This window comes from Myripristis murdjan, chromosome 11, assembly GCF_902150065.1.
Source record: "Myripristis murdjan chromosome 11, fMyrMur1.1, whole genome shotgun sequence".
Classification (NCBI taxonomy): domain Eukaryota; kingdom Metazoa; phylum Chordata; class Actinopteri; order Holocentriformes; family Holocentridae; genus Myripristis; species Myripristis murdjan.
The window spans coordinates 30,060,669-30,079,819 of NC_043990.1; the positions used below are offsets into that span (position 1 = coordinate 30,060,669).

At 40.1% G+C, this 19,151-nt stretch overlaps 2 protein-coding genes across 2 annotated transcripts; one reads left to right on the top strand and one right to left on the bottom strand.

Moving 5' to 3' along the window:
• Positions 1 to 730: 730 nt before the first annotated feature.
• Positions 731 to 8,922, bottom strand: chtopa (chromatin target of PRMT1a). The gene is made up of 6 exons (XM_030063273.1): positions 8,782 to 8,922; positions 8,213 to 8,302; positions 6,951 to 7,101; positions 5,168 to 5,342; positions 3,052 to 3,195; positions 731 to 2,401 (listed from the first exon to the last, which is right to left on the bottom strand). The coding sequence occupies exons 2-6, from the start codon at positions 8,275 to 8,277 to the stop codon at positions 2,199 to 2,201; spliced, it is 738 nt and encodes a 245-aa protein (XP_029919133.1). The 5' UTR covers positions 8,278 to 8,302; positions 8,782 to 8,922; the 3' UTR covers positions 731 to 2,198.
• A 130-nt stretch (positions 8,923 to 9,052) lies between these two features.
• On the top strand, positions 9,053 to 18,562 carry snapin (SNAP associated protein). Its single transcript, XM_030063281.1, has 4 exons — positions 9,053 to 9,267; positions 12,323 to 12,369; positions 13,095 to 13,213; positions 16,666 to 18,562. Exons 1-4 carry the CDS (start codon positions 9,071 to 9,073, stop codon positions 16,771 to 16,773), a joined length of 471 nt encoding a protein of 156 aa, XP_029919141.1. The 5' UTR covers positions 9,053 to 9,070; the 3' UTR covers positions 16,774 to 18,562.
• The last annotated feature ends 589 nt before the right edge of the window (positions 18,563 to 19,151 follow it).

The window sequence follows — 19,151 nt, forward strand, 5'->3', positions numbered from 1 at the left end:
TTTTTGATACTCTGCTTTATTTCTGCAATAATGTTTCATCACAATCCTCTTTGAGGCTGTCATTTGCTTTTGGTTTTTTGACATCTGTCGAACAGTTGAATATACTAGAACTGTTACTAAAAAAAATCATTTTCATATAAATCTGATAACTAGCCTGTGAACCACTCCACAGAGAAAACCACTATATTGGATGACCATACTAGGGCCTAAAGCTTCATTCTTTTGCCTATTTTAACTTCTCTGACAATCAGGGGCTGTTCCCACTTCATGTTTGCTGTTATACCTATTATTGAGCCACACATAGTAGTTACTTGGTTTCATATGAGTTCCATAAGCTGCTGTCGAAATGCACTTCTGCACAATGAGCAAATGGGAATTTTTGCTATTTTGGATGAAATCTTCAACTGTCTGAACACCACAAACCTGGGTAGGCTTTTACTTTGAAATGTTTTTACCCTTTCAACCAAATTCTCTTTAATTCCTTAGAAACAACTACTTTGGCCTATGAAGACCACGGATCTATATGTATATGTTTATTTTGTTATAGATCAGTGATTGAAGATGCATTTTTTGGTGGAAACAGCAGATTCTCACACACACAAAAAAAACTATCTACATATCTATATAGATGCTACTTATAAAATTGAAATAACCAGTTTTTACTTTTTCTGACAAAGATTACACTTCAACAAAAAAGCTTTTTAAATCCCAGTGTTGTTTTTTTTTTTAAATATATTTTTAAAAAGTTTAAAAAATATATATGAAACCAATTAAAGGGATTTTTGTTCAGATGGCTAAAGATGTTGGGTTCAGTGGGTTAAGCTGATTCAAGAAGTTCTGGGTTCAACTCACTTCATTTAATTGTTGTGTGGTTGATTTTCTTTAAACTCAAGAGCATTTTAAGTTATTCAACTGTGACATAAGCAAAAGGGAAAACTTTCTCACTGACATTTCTTTCCTTAAAACCTACTTTACTGACTGTGTGGAACAAAATACAATTGCATCTCAGTACATCATTAGAGTACAAACATTCCAGTCTGACGAATGCTAACAGAAGATGCGAAAGAACAAACAGTTTGGTAATAACAGCTGATACATGACATACTAAATCTTTTAAATTCAGAAAAAAACATTCCATTTTGCTTAAAAAATTCACAAAATTTAAAAAGGTTAAAATAAATCTGAACTTTCAAACTCCCAAAATAAGGACATGTAAAAAAAAAAAAAAAAAGTTCTTTTTTTCAAAACATTGTTTACAACAGAAGCTCAACAGTGGAAAGTGACACTTTCTTTTCTCTTCAACAGCACATGGACCAATTTTAGACCATTTTTTGACATCTCTCTCATCATTAAACATGCACTAAGCGATTTTGTCTGACTGGTATCGAGAACAGCAAAAACTCTTTGCAAAGCCACTCCTGTCCCCGTGTGGCCCCCTCCAGACGTGAACACAGCAGTATGGAGACAAACTCTACTAAGCTCTATGCCTGCGGTAGCAATGCAGATCCAACCGTGGCCTATTCTGTTTCTTTCTTGTTTCTTTCCTCTTTTGGACTCACAATGTGACCTTTGGCTTAGTGACATCACTGTTGCACTCACTCACTAAATGTATTCTGCCATTGTGAACCATCAGTAGTGTGAGGGGGAAAACACTGCTTTTAAACAGTACAAGCAGAAGGAGCTTGAGTCCATTGTGAATTTTGGCAACACGCAGCATGGCTGGTCTGTCCAAGTTGGTATTAGTTTATATCTCAAAAGGCCAGTTTCAGGAGTGTTAATAAGGTTCTGAAATCGCATAGTGCAGGTTTAACACAATTTAGATTTTTCTGGTACAAAACAAGGTAAAAGCCTGTAGACAGCAAGGCTCCATAATAAAAAGTCAAGTCTTTTCAAATGATTATTCCAGTATTTCAACATTTCCGTGAGACAAGCGATGCAGAATTGAGTTATGAGGTCCAACCATCATCAGGTAACAGGCCGATTTCTTGCTGTTCCAATGCTGAAATTCCTGGTTTGTCACCAGTTTCATCTAAACTGTTTGTGGAAACATTTCTGAGCACATCAATGTGACTGTGCAAAGCCTGCGTAATACAAGAGTGTAGACTGCATGGTGTTCTGTACATTTCTGTAATAATACTACTATATATGCTTCCCTTTGACATTGATTTGTCTCATCAGGAGTCTGAGGGTGGGGGGCATCACTCCATGCCATCGGGGTCAGCCTGGGCCATGTAAGCATCCAGTTCAGCATCTAGGTGACCTTTGGTCTTTGACATATAGGCATCCAGCTGGTTATCCAGCTGTTCACGGGTCACAGCCGGCCGGCCTGCTCCTCGGCCTCGTCCACGGCCACGGCCGCCCCGGCCTGCGAAGCCACCACGCCCACGCAGGCCCCCACGTCCTGGCCACCAACACACACCGCCATGACAAAGAAAAACATTAGTAAGCAGTGTACAAAATGTTCTATTACTGACTACCAACAAACCTGGACGATGAATAACACTCCTAAAGAGTAGCAATATGTGTAAGAACCCAAACTATTGCTTTAAAAGGGATACTTCTTCCATAATGCATGGTTTTTGTATCAAGTACTCTCCATGTGCTGACTTGTATTGCTGCACATGAGAGGATTTTGCAGAGGTGGTCTTTCCAGCAATATTTGAGTGAAAATACATGTTTGGGAAGTAGTGAGCATTCAACTGGATACCAGAGACTTGGATTATACAGCCTGATGATTGTGAGTTTTTTTAAAACAGAACTTTTGATAGCATTTTGCTGTTTGCTGTAAAATCGTGAAAATTGACAACAGGACCTATTTTTTCCCCCTTTGTATCAGACAAGGCTGGCGTTTTAGGAAACAATGTCATGAGGGCTTGTGAGCAAGACTTTCTTTGTTGGGGGTTGATGGCAGCACACGGTGAATACTTGATACCAAAATTATGTATGACAGGTGAAGTATCCTTTAAGGTTAGTTCAAGAAATATTGTTTTCACTAAAATGTGTGCATCTGCCTATTTTAAATGGAAGAGTTGAGTAGAAATTCTAGCTAACCTCGAGCTCCTCCACGTGCTGCCCCTCGTGGCAAAGCTCCTCCTCGACCAGGAGCTCCTCCTCGGTGGCGGCCTCCCCTACGCAGTGCCAGGTGGCCTGCGGACCCACGGCCTCGCATGGAGCCGCCCGTTGCCACTCGCTTCCCTGTACGGAACAAACAAACAAATACTAGTACACAAAAACCATTTCAGAAAGGAAAAACACATCCAAAAAGTTAAATCACATCTCTCACTCACACACAATCACTTCTCTGATTAAACCAAATACAACTATATACACATATGGTCGAATGTGCTACTCCATACGAGTGTTACTAGTTCCTCTAGTCTAGCCTCCTTTCCTGTCACAAGCACTACTTCACTGGGAGTGTACCACTCCAAAATGAATGAAGTGGATACAGACAAGAAAATAACATAATAATGATTTTGAGCAGTGACCCAAAAATAAAAAAGGTTTTGAACGATGCCCAAATGAATGTTGTTTTCCAGTCTGCATCGACTTCATTCATTTTGGAGCAGTTCTTGTTCTCACAATAGCAGGACTGTAGTCAACCAGAGAAAATCTTGGTCGACTAAAGTCCTGAAATTTCGACCAAAAGTCGACTAATCGAGGGACAGCGGGAATACAAAAAACAAACAAAAAAAACCCAAACTATTTTTAGATCAATTAACTGGGCAGTAGCCTACCTGGTAGCCTTGTCCGCCTAAATGAATTATAAATAAACATAAACAACAAGTATCTGCAGTATATTAAATCATTTTTGACCTAATTATTTTGCACTGAATGACCATATTTACCAACTCTCCTGATTCACGCGGGAGACTCCCGATTTTTAACCCTATCTTCCACAATGCTCCCGGTCAGTTATTTCTCCCGCTAATCTCCTGATTTTACAGTGAAGGAAACAAGTCAGATTGTGGGGGGTATCTGTCGCAGTATCTGGCCATAACTGCCATCACTCATGTTTTTCCCAGGTTTCACCCGTATTTTAGACTAATCTCCTGCCGCCCTCCCGTTTTGTCTTTTCTCCCGGGAATCTCCCAGAATTTACAAGCCCCAACTTTGTTTGTTATTGTGCGTTTCTCGTTACTATTAACAAAGATTTTATTTTGAAAGCTGAGACTGGAAGCGTTCTTAATTAAGCAAATATTCGGAAAACCAGGCCAAATTTTTTTTCAATTCAGAACATAGCGACCTACCTATCTATCTCCGCCAGTGGGTTGGGCTAATCCAAAATTGTGAAAACAAGGGGGGTGTTCTGAAGACAGACTGTTACCTGTGAAACAGGGTGTTCTGAAAACACCCCCATTAGCACTTAGTGCTTTAAAATTAACATGGCAAATAATCGACCAATCAGATTTTGGTCGACCAAGAACGTATCGACCAGTCGACTAAAGGCGGAATTATGCTTCCACGTAGGAAGAGTGTACGGGGGTTGTGCGAAGCACGCATTTCCTACGCAGCGCGCGTGTCCGACATACCTCTGCGAAACACACTGAGCAATTCTCCTCCCACCAACGTAGACCCTGTGACGTATGGTCGCTGCTCTTCTGTTCGTCTTTGTAATGGTGAGAGGACGAGTCGTATAGGTGCGGGTACTTGCGCACCTCCTCAGCCAGGCATTCTTCCGCGAGATCCAGCATTCTCCAAAGTTTTCAAACACAACCGATGAGTCGAGACACAACAGTTGTTTTAAAAACAGCGCTGCCGGCCGGCACAACAACAGGATGTGATGCCGGTTGCAACGAAATGCCGGAAATGATGTACTTCGGCGGACCAATCACAGCTCTTGTGGGGCTGCGTAGGGTCCGCGTAGTTACAATTTTTGGGAGGCGTGCGGCAAGGCTCTGCGGCAGTCGCACAACCCCCGTAAGCTTTGCACAACCTCCGTACGCTCTTCCTACGCAGAAGCATAATTCAGCCTTAACAGACTACAGCCCTACACAATAGGGAAGGTGCTGACAGGTCTACCTTGGAGGCTCTATTAACACTGGCATGGAGCAGCAAATACCATATTGGTAAGAACCTCAACTATCACTTTAACCAGCACATTCAGCAGCTTTAGGAACTGTCACTGGATTGATCACCACCACCATGTTTGGTAGCAGAATCTCACCTCTGAGGGACAGAGCTCCTCTCATTGTTCCTCCTCTCAGGCGTCCTCGGAGACCTCCCCTGGCCATGCCCCGCATTCCTCCTCGGCCTCCAGGAGCTCCTCCACGCATCAGGGCCCCGACCGGCCGGCCCAGCCTGGCCTGGATGTTGCTCTTCCCCAAACGCTGCTTCAGGCTCTGACACAAGTTAGCAAGAAATGTGTTCATGACAGAGATAAAATGTCTGGAAAAATGTTCAGTTTTGTTGCTTTAAATCACTTCAAGCAGTACAGCTGTTGTGGGTACCTGGTGCAGACAAGTCTATTGTCTCTATGCCACTGTATGGCACAAGGCTGAAACAGACAGCTGGACTGTGATACCTCTAGGGACATGCATAGTCTGGATAACAAGTGTTGCTCCACTGTGAAACATTTTTGACAGCTTGTATTTGTTGATCAACTTACAGTTCATTGCCTATCCCATGAAAACACCCATCCACAAACTCTTGACCTAGGCACCAGCTTGGTGTGGTCCAAGTTGTTTGATTACACAGTACATGCAAAAGGTTGGCCTCTGTAAGCCAAGTCTGAGGTTATACAGTTTTTCCACTCTCTGACCATTGCCATTTGTGTATATAGGAACAAACAAAATGACATCCTCTTCATTAATAGCTGCCTTTTACCAGCAGTTTTCAATTAGTAACCCTACCTGAAATGTGTGACATTACAGCAGATGTTAGTATTGTGTTACAAATTTTCAGCTGCGGGATTTGCTATGCAGGAATGCAAAGCACTGCATTTGCATCGCTCTCTCCACTTATGTACCTTGTTTAGAGTATGTAGCAGTCCTGAGGACCACCTGCATTGCTCAAACCATTGTGACTGCCATTTTACATCAATATTTCATTGGAGATTACACAAATGCTAAACCACATAAAAGATAAACTAATTTCCTCAAAAAGCCTAAGAGGCATATCAAAAAAACAGCTGACAAACTTAGGGCCATATTACAGAAGATTTCTAACGTGCAAATCCTCCCATAACTATTTGGTAACCATGGTAATTAGGCGACCTGATTTGGGAAAAGTCATTATTTATCATCATCCTAAGTCAGTGTTCCAATTTGAAGATAGAAGAAGTATTACATAAGCATCCTAACTTCTATCTTGAGGACTACAGTTAAACTGTCCTAACCATTATACTTTTCCACTTGTTTAAGCCATACAGGTGCTTTTATTGCTTTAAGCAAAATGTCAACATGCAGAACTTATTCTCTGAAAGTTTGATGGCAGGTCCCCTGTAAGCATTGCTTGTCTTTATTTTTGCTCCATTGGTGCAATGATGCTCTTAAACTAGCACTTTCTATTAATTTGAAGACTATGAGCTAGTCAAAGGTTCTCTTGAAAAAAAAATGCTTACAAGGTAACATTTAGCTTGGTGAAAAGAGAAAAGTAGCATCAGTTGCTAAGTAAGACATAAAAGTTGACAATCATTGATTGGATCATGGATTGAATATTTAAGATTTCCTAGGTAAGATAAGATATGGTGAAGACAGGATTCCTGAAGTTAGTTAGCGCTGGCTTTGTAATACAAAAGTGGCATTATCAGGAAATGTTATGTTCTTCTTATCCAAGAGGTTTATGTTATACGGCCCCACGAAAACAACTTGACTTTTTGTTCCATCGCCATAGGACCACTGATATTTTCCAGTCTGTTTGACTGCAACCTGTTAGATCTTGTCTGGAGGTAAGGCTAGCTCAGCAGTTAAGGCCTGCTGACGCTCTACATGCCCGGTCTTGGCCCTCACCTGCTTGTGATGCAGAGCAGCCTGCACTGAGGGCCGGTTCTCCATCTGCTGGGCGAGTCGACGGTTGCGGGCGCTAGCCATGTGCTGCTGCTGCATGGTGGCCCGAATGCTCACCGCAGTGGGCTGCTTGTTCTTCAGCATGTTAGTGAAGCTTTAGGGGTGGAAGAGGAGGGATAGGAGGGAAAAAGGAGGGAGGAAGAGAAGGAGGAGGCAGGGTTTCCACATCAAGTCAATTCTCATGTCATGGATGCGGCCACACAGATTGCTGTGGCTCTTTTGTCATGTAAGGCTTATGCCCCACTTGTTGGCACTTTCTTCAATTTCTCTCTCAAAATGGACAAACCAAAATGATTTACAGTTGAATTCAGCACATTTTGCAACCAAGCAAAGGGAAAAAAGGTAAATTCTGAAAAAGAAAGGCAGCAAGAGAATGTAGAGAAAGGCTGAAGGATAAAGGCAGAGGAAAGGTGTTAGAAGAAGAGTGATTTGCCACTTACAGGCCTCCTGCTACCCAGCTGGGGTGACATCATTTTGCAGCAGGGAAGGCCCTGGACGTGAGGGGTGTTTGGCCACCCAGCCACTTACAGCCCGGACCGTGACTTGTGGTTAAACCACTAAGGGGAGTACGAGAGGGTAGAGAAGATAGGATGGGAAAGGGTAGGGCTTGGTCACGTCCGGACTAGGACTGGGCACCCAGTCTTTCAAAGACTTTCAGTAAAGAGGAGAAAAAGACAATGACAGAAAGAGGGAAGATGCTGAACTTTCATTTATTTGAGAGAGGTTGCAAGAGGGTGCACTAGTGGTGCACCCATCTCCCTTTTTGATTGAACTTTCTTCTCCCTTTGAAAGAGTATACTTTTTGTATACTGTTCTGTGTAATTAACAGGGAGCATAAGTGCCGAGGCATTTTCATAGGTGTGGCCTGGGCCCATTTCAGAACAATTGCCTTACAAAGTATGACCACTACCCTGTTACCTTGACTACCGGTGTGCACTGCTCACACAAGACATCTGGCCAGGCTGGGCCTTTTCTGCTCCAACCCACATTCTTAACCATATTCAACTAGGCTCATTTATCACAAAATGTTGATAGTGGCAACCAATTTGAGTGGGCAGTGCACAAGTTGGGCCTAGGCAGTCTAGCATCCATGTCGGGTCCGGTCCCCAACAGTGGCCTTCCGTAGAGAGCACTAGAGCCATCAGAGGCAAAGGCTGGCCCTTGAATCTGGTGTCTAACTGCTGACAGGGTGCGTGGCGCCTCACCGCTCATTCAGGGACACTTTGGTGGTGCTTTTCAGCACAACTTTTTGGGAGGAGGTTGCACTCATTTTGACTTGCTTCGTTTGAAGGTTCCTGGAAACAAATATGACACATAGTGAGGTAGGGTAACTTTAAAGCAAGAATCATGGACAGGAAACAAGCCAAGATTTAGACCTCCAACAATACAGGCTCTTAACATGTATGCAACCTACTCATAAAGACTATTTCATTCACTCCACCATTTCCCAAAAGTAAAGCTCGGTGCTTTACAATAGAGCAGCAACCTATATATGGAGCGTGCTGTTATTGTGCTGCAGTTATCGTTTTCATCTTGAGGAGAACAGGCAGGGTTTGCAGTAGCATGCGACGTTCCAGGAATGGAATTCTTAACAAAATAAGCTAACAAACGTTAGCTGTGCTGACTTCGCTTCGTCGTTAACATTCGTTAACTGTTACACTTCATCGTTGGTAATGTAGTTAGAACTTATAGGAACTGTTTCAGTAATTTCTCTTAAGTAAAATAAAATAAAATAAAATGAACCACGTTGCATTTTTATAAGTATTTTACTCACAATGACCGTTGCGTAAGTCGAGGAAAGCCGAGTAGCTAGCGTTAGCTTTACTGGCTAGCTAGTTATCAAGCAAGTGTCAGCACGATGTGCCGTGTCTTCTTCTGTTTGGATTAACGACTCTGTCCTCAACTTGTAAGCTAATCGTCTCTTAAACCTTGAATGGAACTGAAATGTGGCTGAAATCTCTCTTCAGAGCTCTCATCAAAACTATTTGGAAACGTTACAAGCAGTTTCGTGCAGTATCCCTCTCTAAGATGGTGCTGCCTGATCGACCAGCCGGAGGAGGAAAATGGAGAGTCTTAACCTTAACGCCAGCGACGCAACGTCACTTCCTGCCAGTGTCTGCTTGTGTGGTTCTCAGGCTGCTGAAATGGCTGCCGTGGCTCTGCTGGAGACTCCCACTGGGAAAGATGCTATCGCCGAGGGACTGCTCGACCTCTTGAAGCCAGCTGTCCAGCAGCTCGACCTGCATGTACACTCAGTGAGGTAACCTTCACGCTCCTTCCTCATCCAGGCATGATCTGAAGTTGAGATAGAACCACACTATTGGCATCACTCACACCAGCTTCCTGCTGGCAACAACACAAACGTTAACTGTCTGTTTAAAACAACACCTGTGTTTTGTTGTTACGAACTTTATGTTTCAAAGGAAATCATAATGCAGTAAATAATGCATTTTAAATAGTAACAGATTGACCAATGTAGCCAAAACCTCATAAATTCCTTGTAGAACCAATAAACGTTTATGGTTTCCAATAATTCAGATATCAAATAAGCGTGATCTGCATTAATGGCGTGGCACATAGCTGGATGATTTTAGGCGACTTGTCTGGTAACAGTTTTACCATTTGAGAAGCCAGTGACAAGAAAATAATGAACAGAGGGAGCCACGATTCCTGTCTTATACCCTTGCCTGGCTACTGTCCAGACGACTGAACTGCGTCCAGATTTTTAGCTGGTCACTTTATCTTGTAACTGTATGCATGCAGAAAAGAAGGCCAAACTCGTGTGTTTAGGTGATATGGCATTCATTGATGTACATGGCGCAGTGCAAATGTCTTCAGTGTGCAGACATCACACCAGACAAAGGGATCCGTGTTCCTGACATGACATAAACTGTGTCACATGATGAAGTCACATGACAGAAATCCCTGAGTGTTGCTGATACCAGTTAGGTTTCAGATTTTTCAGTGCCATACATATAGCTCTGTCTACTTGCAAGCATGGTCTGTGCTTTTTTTTTTTTTTTTCAGTACTTAGATAGATAGTCTTTATTGTCTACAGATGTGGAAATTTGCCTTTAGCTTCACAAGTTCATTAAAACACATCACAGTGAAGCACAATCCATACAATAATAAAAACACAACCTGCAGAGTACATACACGGTTCCAGTATGAATGCTGTTTACCAGTTTAACAAAGTTGTTGCATTTGGTATGAACGAGTTTTTGTAAATGTTCTTGGTTGCTGCAGTGGCTCAGTGCATGAATTCTTTGGAAAGAGGATGAACAGGATCAGACACGTTTTGTCTGGCTTTTTGTTTCACCTGCATCCCAGTTGTCTCTCCCAGTTACTTATAGAGCAGAAAATTCAGCCTCACAAAGGTTTTTTGTAAATGGAGAAAAGCATGTGATGACCTTCTCAGAGATGGAAGAACATTCCAGCCTACATATAACACTGACGGAGTGAAGCAGCTGCAAATTAGACTTTGAATTCTCCTAAACCCCGATATGCACACTATTCTCAACTCTAGGAGTAAAAGTGTGTCCAATCCAGGTTTGGTTAGCATTGTCAAGTTCAGAGTTGTAGTACTTTTGGATATATCCTTGCAGGTGTGAACTAGAGTTGAACAGAGTTTGCCATTCAAATCAGCATAGCAGGATGGTTAGAGCAGTGGCTGTTTTTAGGTACATCGTTGCCTTTGCAAAGATGTGTGGCCATTATACTGGGCTAAATTCCACATAAATCAACTTGTAGCAGGTCACTGACTAGTTGATGTGAGAGCGACCAAACAAGCAGTGGGTTCTGGAGCATGGAAAGGTGTCCTGCCTTCATCTCATTGCAGAGCAAAGAGAACGGTATGTGATTGAGGGGGTGAGCTTTGAAAAAGATCACTAATATGTAGAACATACTGCAGGACCCGGTGGAGTTCATTGTCTTCCTTTTAGTGATGGATAATGGTGGAACAATGAACGATAATGCAATATATCGCAGTAGTTCCTTGTGTGAGAAGTTATCAATACATTTGTGCCAAATATCAGTATTTCAGTTTGCAAATTTATTTGCACAGATGCACATTTGAGTTTCTATGAGGCATAGGTGCTCTCTGCCTGTAGGTATTTTAACTGGAACTGTTCTGTCATGTTCATGTTGCAGATTAAAACACTGAAAAATATGATTGATTTCTGCTATTCTGCCTTTTCCAGGGCATTTTTCGTCTCGGTATCGTGATGTATCATAGCTGATTGTCTTACAATATAGGACTGGGACCCTGATCTCCCAATTCAATACTATCACGATACTTGGATTCAGATGCGATATGTGTTGCAGTTCTACAAGAATTGCGATTCAATATTAGGCCTACGTTTTATTGTGATTTTATTTTTTTGAGTTATCCTCTAGTTTGTGGTTGCAAAGTTTCATGAAGCTTGTCCTAATAAAGGTCATAATAGGTCATTTCATACAGTGATGTCAAGTTTCCAAAAATAGTGTGACTACAGTGAAATGGCTGCTATGGGGGCCAACATCATCACACAGGAATCAAATGTGGCTCATTGAATCCACAAGAGTCTCAGCTTTCCAGTCAAAGCCAACTGATGCAGCTCCAAGACTGTTTAGGCCCCAGTCTGCACACACACACCATTTTACAACAGGCCACAAGAACACATGTGGACTGCAGGGTTTGTGGCCCAAACTCACACTCGTCAAGTTGTACAGTCCAAGTAAAAAGGCTGGACATTATGGCCAAACATGTTCTCACAATCAAATTAATCATATCAGTCAATATCAATAATCTTGGTAATATACGTCAAATAATTCTGTCACATTTAAAGGCGACTTTTGCAGTTCAATATAGGTTATCTCCATTTATAAGCAGGCTTTATGTATTCCCCATAAGTAGCGATTTTGATTGACTGTTTCATGCATCTGTTTTGGCTATTGAAAGAATATTTTATGCCACTTTTGGAAGTTCTGAAGGGAATATATGATTGATTGATTGCCTTATGTTACTTTGGTTTGTGCAGTCATGCACCTTTTAAATGAAAAAGATTATAAGGCAAATTCTTGACCCCTCAATGATTTTAGAAGTAGGGATATGTCACATTTTCTGTGATGTTTTGTAAGATCAGTTTTATATATACATATAATTTCAGTTTTGTAATGTGAATATGGCAAACTGAATTGTATGTTGCATTTTGTCAGTTCTCTTAATGTTTTGTCTCAGGTCTCAGTTTACAGGAGACTACCTGATAATTTAAAGGATGATTTAACACCAAATAGCACTGCAGTGGATTAATATAGTGCTGTTTTCATATTTTCAGGGAGAGCCAGGTAGAACTGAGAGAACATATAGACAATCTGGCAACAGGTAACATGTATTTTTTTTTTTTAACCCTGCTACATTTGTGCTTTTAGTGTTTAAGGACCTTACCAGTAATTTTGAATCTTTGGCTCATTTACTGCCATTTCTTCACATTTTATATTGCAGTAAACCATTTAACAAATCATGTCACAGCATATAATCAAAATATCTCCATTTTAAAATCTGATTTTTTTTGTTGAAACAACCTTATAATGTTCTGCCTTTGTAGCTAAAATGATCAACATTCATAAACCACACAACTGATAACTGGTTTTGTAAAGCAAACGTTTCCCCAGGGACTACTTTCCCTGGTGGAGGGACCATTTCACTCCACCCAACTTCAAGTCATCAAAACACAACAGTGATGGTACTTTTAGAACTAATAATACCAAAACTAACATGGATGATTTTAGTACAGTGATGGATTACTGGTATGAAGAAAGACTGAAGTCTCTTAATTTTCATTTTTATATCATAGTGGAATGATTGGAAACCAATGGCTAGATAAAAGGGAGGAAAAATGATATCAGAGCTCTAAAATATCACTGCTTTGTTTGGGAACATATGTATATTTTGTAGATATTAGGCTAAACATGCAGAATCACTGGTCTGGTCCTTTAAACTTGCTGCATAACTTGCTCCATTGTGTGGACACGATTAGTATGTTAATGTCTTATGAATTAATTATCAGCCATTTTTCCTGTATGTGACCTAATTTTCTTTTATTGTAGAGTTGTGCAGGATAAATGAACACCAGAAGGTGGCGTTAGACCTGGACCCTTATGTTAAGAAGCTGCTCAATGCAAGACGCAGGGTAGTGCTGGTGAACAACATACTGCAGAACGCTCAGGTCAGTGGCTGGTGTTTCATCATGCATTTTGAAATTAGAACGACTTTCACACCTGCTCTGTTTGAAATCGTGCTCACTTATTGTACAATGTATCAAGGATGTAATTCATCATGAGGTCCAACATAATTTATCATAACTACCAGCCACTGTGGCAGGTAGGCTTTGATTTATCTGCCAACTACACACTTTATTAGCGTTTGGCACATCTGTGCTGCATACTTTGCAGTGTAAAAATACCACAACTATTTTTTTTTTCTTTTTAATCCTTTAAAACCTGTATATGTCAATCTTTTTTCTTACACTGATTCTTGGGAATTTGGATAAAACAGGTTTTAATTTTGAAAAAAAAAGTGAGTTAAATTACAAAATCTGAAGGTATATCATTATAGGCCAAGGTCTTGGCTGTTCAGCAATGTACCGGTGCAACCTCCTCATTTTGCATTTTTTTCATAAAATAGGCATTTTTCCAGTTATTAGGCTACTTTGTTTTTGTCAACACCGTCACTGTAATGTTTTTTTTCATTTGAAAAACATATTTTTGTATTAAAAGAATCTATTACTTCAATAACTCAACAGCACCAAAGAAACATATTGTAAGCATATTCATTTAAAACCAATATAACTGCCTCTGACGGTGGTGACACTAATCTGACGGTGGTGACAGTCGCCTCATTACAACATACATTTCCAAAATTTATACCACTCAAGTCAATGACTTCTTGCTTAACAACTTTATTTAACTATTTGGTACAAAAAATAACAATCCTGAGCTCTGTTATAAGCATTTTTCAGACTTCAGTCATCACCGTCACACAGAAAACCTGACGGTGGTGACGTCTGACGGTGGTGACAAAAACCTGCTCTTTCACATGATACGCATGAGTTGTTCACATTAGCCAGCTTGTTTCCCTCCTGTTGCTACCTGCATCAGACCTCTTCTTAAAAAGTATACATTTATGCCACAATCTAATCTAATATTTTTTATACAAAAGTGATGGTGTTGACAGTTGTGACAGTAGCAGTGTCCAAAAATATGAAGAGATTTAAGAGAAAATAGCAAACTTGCAGGAGCCTGAGTGGTCTTGAAGCATGCAGTAGAGCTGAAGGTTTGAAAAGGGCTCCTCAGGAATGTAATTGACCTTGTAGTTTTTTTATTATTTTTTAAAAAAAATAAATATCTGACGGTGGTGACGAATATGTGGGACACATTTTGAGCAACCACAAAATAATAGTAAATATTATTCAAAACTCATCGTTTGTAGTTTTTGATACATATTATGATGTACTCTTTCATGTGATAAATATATTATTCAGTGAAATTGTTACTTTTTGTTGTTTTAATCAAGTTGAAATGATTATCTCCTATCCGAGGACAACTGGTTTTGTAGGCCATGGGCCAACATATAATCATTAAATTAATACAAATTAAAAATAAACCTATAAAAGAACCTTACAAATGTGCAAAGGACCCCTGATTATGCCCTTGATTCTTTTTATTCATTAAAATGTTGTAAATTTCCAACAGAAATAGCATTTTTCTTAGTGGGACATGATTTATCCAAATTCTTAAGAATCAGTGCTTAATTGTAGTTGAGGAGATCAGAGCTTCTAGTTAGAAAGTGTCTCAGAGTGGCATAAATTTGGCGCTACTTTTCGGGATAGAAATGAAAGCATGTTATCAGCAGTCCCACAACACAATATCTATCCCAGCCTGTAAACAGGAGCGTTGCAGAGCTGTCCTAAACTGTGAGGAGTCCCCACAGGATGCTGAAGAAAGGCCACAGGGGCAAAACAGGCACATTTTGCATTCAGTGGATCATGACAAGTTACTAAAAATACTGTCTAGATTGAGATAGCATCATTTATGTGACTGAACTTGTCCTGAAGCCATTGGTCCATCTATGTAATGATCCTCTGCCCTTTGCAGAAGTCAAAGTCACTGCCACTTTGTGTTTCCTCTGAACAGGACAAGTGCAACAATTTAACAGTCACTGAAAACGGATGAACATTGATTAAATGGTGATTTAGACAGATAGTTAAATAATTTACTACCCAATAGGTTGATAAACCACATGCACATAAACATACCCTTATCACTAATAAATATTTTCTCAAACAAATTGTGTGAGTAAGATTCAAGTTTAATCTTATTTTTATTGTTTTACCTGCATGGCAATCTGTGCCTTATGGAAAGATTTTTCAGAGACAAAGTTACAATAACATGGTATGTAAAATATATTTTACTTGACTTGGTCCATACTAATATAATGTTAAGGACAAATTTACTAGAGGGAAAAATCATGACATCATATTGATATAATTGGTTGAATATTTATTTGTCTTGTTTTAATGTGAAGTCAGTGTGAATTCTTTCTGTTAGTGTAGAAAATAAAGTTCTTGCAATTTTTCTTACTGTCCACAGCATATTTTTACTTTACTGTACGGTACATAGGGCCATTGCAATTCCCCAGGCATTGTTAATAACTTACCATAATGTACCATTTTTTATTATATTGTTTACATCTTGTTTGCATAGGTTACAGAAATCACATGTATTTTTACTTTTTATATTGTATATATTTACTTATACATTTGGCACCTTAAATAGTTCTTTACTTTAACTCTTAAGATTAGTTTTTTGGCAATTCTGCTTTATTTGACAGTCACAGTAGAGAGGGGCAGGAAGGGCAGGGGAGAGAGAGGATGACATTGCAGCAAAGGACCTGAGGTCGGGTTCACACCCAGGATGCTGCCATCAGGACCCAGCCTTGGTACATGGTGTACCAAGGTGAGGGGGTGAGGGGCACAGCCTTTAGTTTAACTCTTAGTTTTTATGTTTTTTTTTGTTTTGTTTTGTTTTGTTTTTTTTACTATATTCTATTTTAGTTAGTTGGAACTCCTAATATTTTTTAATGGCAGTATGTGAATGCACTGTTAGGAGGATTGCTACTCAATTGCGTTGCACTTTGTGTAGTGACAATAAAGGAATCTTGAATCTACAATATGTCATCATTAGTTTCACTTTGCAGTTGTGCCGGTGGCAAAAATAATGGTGTCACGTTTAGGACACTTGATAACTAACTGGCATGTCCTATTCTGAATAGTGACCATTTTTGTCATAAAATCAATTTTGGGGGTGCCCCGATGGCTCACCAGTTAAGAGTGTGTACCATGTACCAGGGCTTAGTCCCAATCGCAGCGACCAGGGTTCGAATCCGACCTCGGGTCCTTTACTGCAAGTCATCCCCTCTCTCTCCCGTGCCTTTCCTGTCTATCTCTACTGTGACTGTCAAATAAAGCGGAAATGCAAAAAAAAAAAATTCTTTAAAATAAAAAAAATAAAAACAATTTTGAGTGCTATTCCTATAAGATACTGTGAGAGGCTTCCGAACTACAGGCCCAGGAGATAAAACTAAAGAAATTTGTTCAAAACTTAAGTATTGTTTCTCCAGGAGCGCCTGAGGAGGCTCAACCACAATGTGGCCAAGGAGACGGCACGAAGAAAGACCATGCTGGAGGCTTCAGGAGTGTTCACCTCACGCTCCCCCAGCAAACCCTGACCTGCTCCTCCAGCTCCTGTGGAGACAAGGCTGTCTGAACTGCCCTGAGTTTTTCCCACCCCACCAGGAGGGGTACATCAGTACAGGACCCTGCAGCAAAGGGGAGATGAGCCTTACTCTGACCTTTTAGTTTTGTTTGCTCTTATGCTTATGCTTGTTGTCCTCCACTGCTCCGTCTGATGTGATCTAGTGTAAAATCCAGCTGTCACAAATCAGGATGCTTTGTCAGAGAATGGGATACATTTTGATGGGTAACTACAGTATCACAGGGTAGTTGTCATGCATTGCTTGTGTTACACATCTGGCCACAAGAGGGCGATGCTTATCTTATATTTTCAGCTTATTAGCGTGACCAGGGCAATCAGGTGTCCTGTACCTCTGAGGGAAAGCTAGTCAGTTAAAGAATTCATGTACATTCATTCCTACAGTAAAGGACAGACAAAGGATATTTCAGCCCATGAACAAAATGTCAGGAAATACTGGACCTGCAATGTCACTGAGATGTAAAATCTGGAGCCCCTCCATGAAGATAGACTTGAAATGGAAATGGAAAAGGTAACAGTGAGAGCATCTAGAGGGACTGTCTGCTTGAAAACTGATAACACTGCTGCCTGAATGTCATGTGGAAATAAAGTTCAAGCATTGTGTGGGAACTTGGATTTGGTCTCTGCTGTATTGTTCAACGGAGCAAACCCAGTTGATGTTAAATATTTGTGTCCTATAGGAACATGCCAGTGATAGTGCTTGTTTAGTGTAATATCTACAAAATTTATATGTTTACAGTTTCTGATAAACATTTCCCAAAGCTAACAGTCATATTTTACATATCATCAATAATCAGTGAGTCAGTGTGTATCATCAATATCATTTTCCTGCCTTTTATCCAGCCGTTGGTTTCCTTTCATTCCACTATGACATAAAAATGAAGAACACAGCATCAGACTGCTAATTTTCTGGTAATTTTGTATAACTAATGTTTTACTAATTTTCAAATTGCCCCTTTCCACTCACGTGTTTGAATGAAATCAAAGGAATCTGCCCAGTTTTCAAAGGGTTGATTTTAAAATAAATCTTTAAATACTATGAATTGTCACATCAACATAACAAAAAAAGAATGAGTGATTATCTTAATATGATGTTACAATCTCACTTCACAATGTTCAAAATTGGCCTCTGAACACTAATACTTCATTTGAACACAAATATATTTTCTTATCAGGGTACTGTTAAGATCTTTTCAGATGGTGGTCCACAGCTCACTGAAAGTCAACTTTGGGTTCCAGAGCATGAAAAAGTTTGAAAACCCCTGATCTAATGGACAGGTCAATAAATTCTACATGCCTGAGTCTGAGCTACTCCACTGAGAAAAAGTGCAGACATCATTCTCTGCTCCTCTACTGTAAGGATAATTCATTTGTAACTCATGGCAGGCCCCAGTAAAGAGGGGGTAAAACATTTCCTCACACCAACTGATAGAAACACCTGATTTCATTTCTACTTGTTCTGGCATTTAAAACACTGTCCTGAAGTCCTCCTTTTGTTTAGATGGAAACACTGTGGATCCTTATCAATATGCAAAATGTTGTCTTTCAGCTCAAATGATGACAATCAGGTGATTACGTATTAATTGTGATAGGCCTAATTACTTAGTGATATTCATTATCACGTAGTTGAATTGTTTAGAATGAATAAATGTACATGTAATACATACATGTAATGTCACAGTGTCATTTGCCGTCTCTACAAATATTAAAATTGTATCTGACTTTTGCAAGCAGTTTGAACTGTAGTGTGTGGAAAGCCATTTTTTTTTTCTTACATTTTGTCAGTGGAAGTTTAAGAATGATATGACTGGGATTTGTGGCTACAAAAGCAATATGAACTGAGGTATTTATGCTTTTGCAATCATACATCCTTTTTCTTAGAAAGAAAAAAGTTCACCCTTCAGCTGTGCTGTGCTTTGTAATTGGATCAGTGGTAAATGCCAGGCATGTGTGTCTCCTGTGTCAATAATGAATGTTTTGTAATGGTAGAAGGAGGGGTGGGAGGTGAAGGTGACCCTTTTGGCTTCAGCAAGAGAGTTTTCAGAGGGAAGCAGGGGGCTGGAGAGGAGGACCAGAGGAATTTATCAGTTGCTATGTGGAATGAAGTGCTGGATACTGGCTGGATGCTCCATATGCTAACTGTTAGCCTCCTGTCATTGAAGTGGATTTCCACCCAGCTAACATTTGCAAAAATAACTTAATAAATATAAATACTTAAAGAATCACCAACTGTATACTGTATCATTTCTTCAATATAGAAATGATTGGGGGGAGTGGTAAGACTAGAACTAAAAGAAAACCCAGCACAGGGTCAAGAGCTCAGTTGTGAGGCAG

Coding starts and splice junctions, on each gene's coding strand:
- chtopa (XM_030063273.1), bottom strand. CDS start 8,277: ATGAGTGCAACCTCCTCCCAAAAAGTTGTGCTGAAAAGCACCACCAAA. Junction 7,102..8,212: donor AAAGTGTCCCTGAATGAGCG/GTGAGGCGCCAC, acceptor CCACCCCTAAAG/CTTCACTAACATGCTGAAGA. Junction 3,196..5,167: donor AGGAGCTCTGTCCCTCAGAG/GTGAGATTCTGC, acceptor TGTTCCGTACAG/GGAAGCGAGTGGCAACGGGC.
- snapin (XM_030063281.1), top strand. CDS start 9,071: ATGGAGAGTCTTAACCTTAACGCCAGCGACGCAACGTCACTTCCTGCC. Junction 9,268..12,322: donor CTGCATGTACACTCAGTGAG/GTAACCTTCACG, acceptor TCATATTTTCAG/GGAGAGCCAGGTAGAACTGA. Junction 13,214..16,665: donor ACATACTGCAGAACGCTCAG/GTCAGTGGCTGG, acceptor TTGTTTCTCCAG/GAGCGCCTGAGGAGGCTCAA.